Genomic DNA, 5,071 nt, shown 5'->3' with positions numbered 1-5,071 from the left:
GGGGGGGGCAAGAATAAAACAAACGAATCCACGCAGATATGTTTGAATACATTTTTAACGTCTGTTTGATTTCACAATAAACCTTGGCATGCTCTTGGCTTACACACTTTTTAGGAAATAAAAATACATGGATGCAAAATTTCTATTTTCGAATTATATACTGGAGTCAGATTAATTTTTTTTTTTATGCATTGAACTTTTTCAAATTTTCTTTCATTTTTATCAAACTATTTAGTATTGTTGAATGAATTTGCTTACGCTATCATGTTTCCCCAGTTATGAATTAACGTTGAATCAAATGACTTATTTAATTCTTATTACAATTAATTGTTTCTTTTTAAAGTCGTTCTATGGAAATAAATTGCTATGATTGAATTGGTTTATGAGATTATGAACTGCAGCCCTGCGTAAATGGATCTTTGACATTGTCACTGCCACTGAATGAGTTCAAAGAAATCGTTGCCAGAAAAGTCGCCCCATTCCCGACTGATTCGTTTTTTACTCGAAAAGTGACCTGGAAAAAGAAGCCATCGACCGGACGCTAACGTGTGTGATGTCCTTCAGGGGGGTCAGTGTATATACAGCAGCAAGGAGGGCGGCAGCGGCGACGAAGACTCGTCGGACCTCAATTCTCTGCTCTACCACCTCCGACCTTACTTCCTGTACGCCAACAACCGCATCCACGCTCACGTGAGCGGCAAGGCTGTCCTCAGCGACTTCATCCAGGTGAGCGATCTCCACGCTCAATTTAAAAAGAGGATTGGTGGGGAGATGCGTAGCTGAAGTTACGGCACGCAGGTGCTGGTCAACGCCCTCCTGAACAGCGGCGGCGGCGGAGGTGGCGGGGTCACGACGGACCGGCGGGAAGAGGGCCGGACTTACTGCGAGGCCAGCGTCTTCAACAAGGAGAGAAGTCGACACGGTCAGACCAGACTCCGCTTTCTGACCTCGGTGTAGCTCGTCTTGAGCTGCCTTCATGATGAAAATGACCGTGGCTAAATGCTGGTGATGTAGCTTGTCTTCATATGTCACCATGAAAATGACACTGACTAAACGCCGAAGACGCATGTGGCATCTCTTCATTTGTCATCACCACACTGACTAACAGCCTGATTGCTTGCAGTCTTTCTTGTTGCGATGCTAATGTTGACCACGTCTAGCATCTCGTCAAATGACTAATCGCTGGACATGTAGCATCTCCATCTCATGATGAGCACACCGAGTAAATATTGACGATGTGACACTGTCCACACACTGTAGGTTGAATCTCTTCATCGGTCATTAAGTTGAAAACGGGACTGACTAAATACTGGTCATCATGACAAAGATGATCATGCATGTCTTGATACAGTGGATAAACGGCATCATAATAAGGACACTGACTAAACGCCGGTGGTGGCGCGTTTCTGTCTCCAGCTCACCGACAACACTGATTACTGGCTGGTGACACTGGCTAATTTCTGATGTAGCATCTCGTCAAATCATGCTGCCATTGTGTAAATGCTGGCGACACACCATCGACTGAACAGTTAGTTGACCGAAAAAAAAAAACATGCAAACGATGTTCCTCCTGATGTCACCAACGAATAGCGTTGTGGTGCTTTCTCGTGAGTCGTGTTGACGACGCCCGACTAAATGTCGGTAACGACGTCGCCTTGATGTTGTGCGCGCAGGCTCTCAGGGTTTGCCCCATGACAGTGTCCTCTCCCGCATCCTGAACACGCAAATGTTGGACAGCTTGAACATCGAAGGCCTTTATCCGCTCTATCGGCGAGTGGAGCAACACCTGCGTGACTTCCCCAAGGAGAGGTAACGTCGGCACGGCTGACATCACTTCCTCTCGACGCCTCACAAATGGCAACACTTCCTGCCCAAGAGAGTCTTTTGAGTATTTTATGTGCGCGAAAAAAAGAAAACCGTTTGTGTATCTGTGTGATAGCATAACTTAAGAGTAGCGTACCTCAACCAAAAAAATCTATCATTAATGCGCATGAGCGTTGTAGTACTTTGTGGTAATGGTTTAGTTGTGCATTTGAGAAGAATTGTCACTCGTGTGTGTGTGTGTGTGTGTGTGTGTGTGTGTGTGTGTGTGTGTGTGTGTGTTTCAATAGTTTGTAAGTGGAAAATGTCAGTATTGAATGAGAACCTTTCAGTGTGTGAGTATGTTTGGGAGTGGATATGAGAGAAAAAAATAGTGCGCGTTAGCACGTAAGTAGTTTGTTTTAAGAACATTTTAATAGTGAATGTGAGTGGAAAAAGTCAATATTGTGTGTGACGCTTTCAGAAGTGTGCATGAAAGGGTTTAAGAAGTGAGTGTGAGCGCATTAAATTCTGTGAGAGAAAATTTGCTCTTTTCATGTTTCGGTGGTGTGTGTTTGAGTATTTTGGTAGTGCATGATTAAAAAAAGATTTGGTGAGCAGGAGTTGTAAATCTGAGTGAAGATGTCAAGACTGTGTGTGAGAGTTTCAGTAATGGCGTTAAGAGTGTTTTAGTGTTGCCAGCGTGAAGCAGTTTTATGTGAGTGGAGGAAAAATGTGTCTGGAGTGTTTCAGTGGGATCCTGTCAGTACTTTGTGTGTTTCAGTAGTGAGTGAGAGCCAAATACTTTCAATCTTGCGTGTGAATTTCAGTAGTGCCGATGAGAGTGTTTGAGTTGTGTGCCCAGAAAAATATGACAATGAGAGCCTTCCGGTAGTTGATATGAGAGGAAGAAAAATAAGAAAATAAAGCGTGTGTGAGGCAGACCGAAATATTGTTCGTCTTGGCCGCTCAGCTTGTTTTCCACTCCATGCCAACGTGCCACATGACATCACTTCCTGTGTCCTTCTCATGTGACATCACCCCCCCCCCCCAAACCAGAAATGCCCTGCAGGTGGACGGCCCGTACAACGAAGCGTTCCTGGAGCATCTGCAGAAGTGTCCCGCGGAGGACGACGGCTCGCTGGACTTCGCCGTGTCCAAGGTGAGACGGACTGTTGCCGTGGGGCGATGCCCTGGCTTGCCCTTGCCCTTGCCCTTGCCCGCTTCCTGTTAGTGAGCGTGCTGTGCTGCGTTCAGGTGCATCAGTACCGTGTTGCCATGACGGCCAAGGACTGCTCCATCATGGTTGCCCTGGTGCCCGGCGCCGATGACGAACACGACGAAGACCAGGATGTGTGAGTGCTCACATTTAGAGCAATCTCTCTCATCGTGCTTCTCTAACGCTCTCATGCATTCTACTGAAAATGACCGACAAACTGTCGACATGCTATATCGTACGCAGCGCTGTCCTGTTTCACTCACTCCACTTTTGCCCACTTGTACGACTAAAACACTCTTGCAGCACTCCTGAAACGCTTTTAGTGGCACTACTGAAATGCTCTCATATTTATACGACTGAAACACTAAAATCATCCGACTGAAATACACTACAATTTTTTTCACTGTCATTCATACTAACCTTTTTTTTTTTTTTTTGCCCACATACACGACTGAAACTATCTCCAACACTACTGAAACACTCTTGTAAACTACTGAAATTGCATTCATACAAGCCACACTGCTAAAATGCTCTCACACCATTTTTTTTTCCCGCTGTCATACACACTACTGAAATCCTCTCTCACATCCACACACTCCTCTCAACTGGAAATCTCTAAAACAAAAAAAAATCTCGCATTTGAAATGCTCACACTTGAACTACATTTTTTCCCCCACTCATGTGCACTACCAGAACACTGATGACTGACTGAAATGCTCTCATGCATATCACTGACCTTTTTTTTTTTTGCTCACATACACGACTGAAACCATCTCCAACACTACTGAAACACTCTTGTAAACTACTGAAATTGCATTCATACAAGCCACACTGCTAAAATGCTCTCACACATTTTTTTCTTCTCCACTCACACGCACTACTGAAATGCTTTTGTACATGCCAGTCAAATCCTTTTTCTGTAGTGAAACTCTCAGCAGCTAATGAAGCACCGTCACTCTGCTTACCTACGCATGTGTCAAAAATCACGCGTCCTCCTTAATGTTCAACTTTCCTTGTGGCTCGCGCGCAGGTTGTGCCCTCAGCGTCGCCTGCGAGACTTCCTGTCGTCCCGGCCGCCCACCTTCTCCTACTCGGTGTCCATCCTGGACCTGGACCCCAAGCCGCTGGACAGCATCCCCCTGCAGTTAAGCCTGGACCACAAGATCGTGTCGTGCTACACCAGGACGCTGGCCGCCGCCGTGGACCGAGACGACCGCACGCTGCTCTTCAGGCCCGTCTGAGCGGGCGCCGCCTTTGTAGCGTTTCGCCGGGAACCCGCTTCCTGCTCTCCCCTGCCTTAACTTCCTGTTTGATTGACTTTGGTGGTGGTGGTGGTGGGGAGGGGGATGAGAGAGGCAACTTTGTCTCCCTGAATGGAGGCCTGATGAGGTGTCTCCATGGCAACGCTGCTTACCTGGATAGTGCCAAGAGAGCCTTAGAAGGCTGGTCATGATGATGTCATTTTCTGAATGTATGGCCGGGACCTTTGCCAAACCACTGAGGACCTGCAACACATTTTTACTTGGACTAATGTGACCGTGTGTGTGTGTGTGTGTGTGTGTGTGTGTGTGTGTGTGTGTGTGTGTGTGTGTGTGTGTGTGTGTGTGCCCCTTTCACAGAGATCCTTCAAAGTTGCGGCGTTAGAAAATACTGTGGTTCTCAGAGATTTTTTTAACAAAATAATGACGTAGTAACGAGCCACTTTCACACACGAGGTTGCGCGTCAAGAGCCAGAACGTTGCGCTCCCGAGGTTTACAAAGGATTTATATCCGAGCTTTAGCAAATGAAATGAAATTGTCGTCGCAAGCCCGCTTCATGAAAAAGATTCAGTTTTAAAGCCTTCGCGAAAAAAAAAAAAATCGTTTGTTGTCACGGGTTTGTTTCACGGCAAAGGAGCTGGTTCCCCCCAAAAAAATCCTTTGAATTGACTTAATGCAAACATGTTTACCGGTGGCGCGTTTACATGATCAAATCCACTTTTTGTTTTTGCAGTGTAAGATTCAACGCGCCCACTCGATAACACACTGACTGGTGAATGCGGGGGGAGGGGG

General features: G+C 46.2%; 1 protein-coding gene across 2 annotated transcripts in view; it reads left to right on the top strand.

Moving 5' to 3' along the window:
- Nucleotides 1-5,061, top strand: part of ippk (inositol 1,3,4,5,6-pentakisphosphate 2-kinase) — a 10,563-nt gene extending 5,502 nt beyond the window's left edge. For both annotated transcript variants that reach the window (XM_019860474.1, XM_019860475.1), the window contains exons 9-14: nucleotides 565-726; nucleotides 799-922; nucleotides 1,674-1,809; nucleotides 2,860-2,962; nucleotides 3,058-3,155; nucleotides 4,050-5,061. In XM_019860474.1, coding sequence (XP_019716033.1) covers nucleotides 565-726; nucleotides 799-922; nucleotides 1,674-1,809; nucleotides 2,860-2,962; nucleotides 3,058-3,155; nucleotides 4,050-4,260 — 834 coding nt within the window. In that variant the 3' untranslated portion in view covers nucleotides 4,261-5,061. The remainder of the gene's footprint in view (nucleotides 1-564; nucleotides 727-798; nucleotides 923-1,673; nucleotides 1,810-2,859; nucleotides 2,963-3,057; nucleotides 3,156-4,049) is intronic.
- The last annotated feature ends 10 nt before the right edge of the window (nucleotides 5,062-5,071 follow it).

This window comes from Hippocampus comes, unplaced genomic scaffold (assembly GCF_001891065.2).
Source record: "Hippocampus comes isolate QL1 unplaced genomic scaffold, H_comes_QL1_v1.1 scaffold106, whole genome shotgun sequence".
Classification (NCBI taxonomy): Eukaryota; Metazoa; Chordata; class Actinopteri; order Syngnathiformes; family Syngnathidae; genus Hippocampus; species Hippocampus comes.
This window is presented reverse-complemented; position numbering and strand designations above follow the sequence as displayed.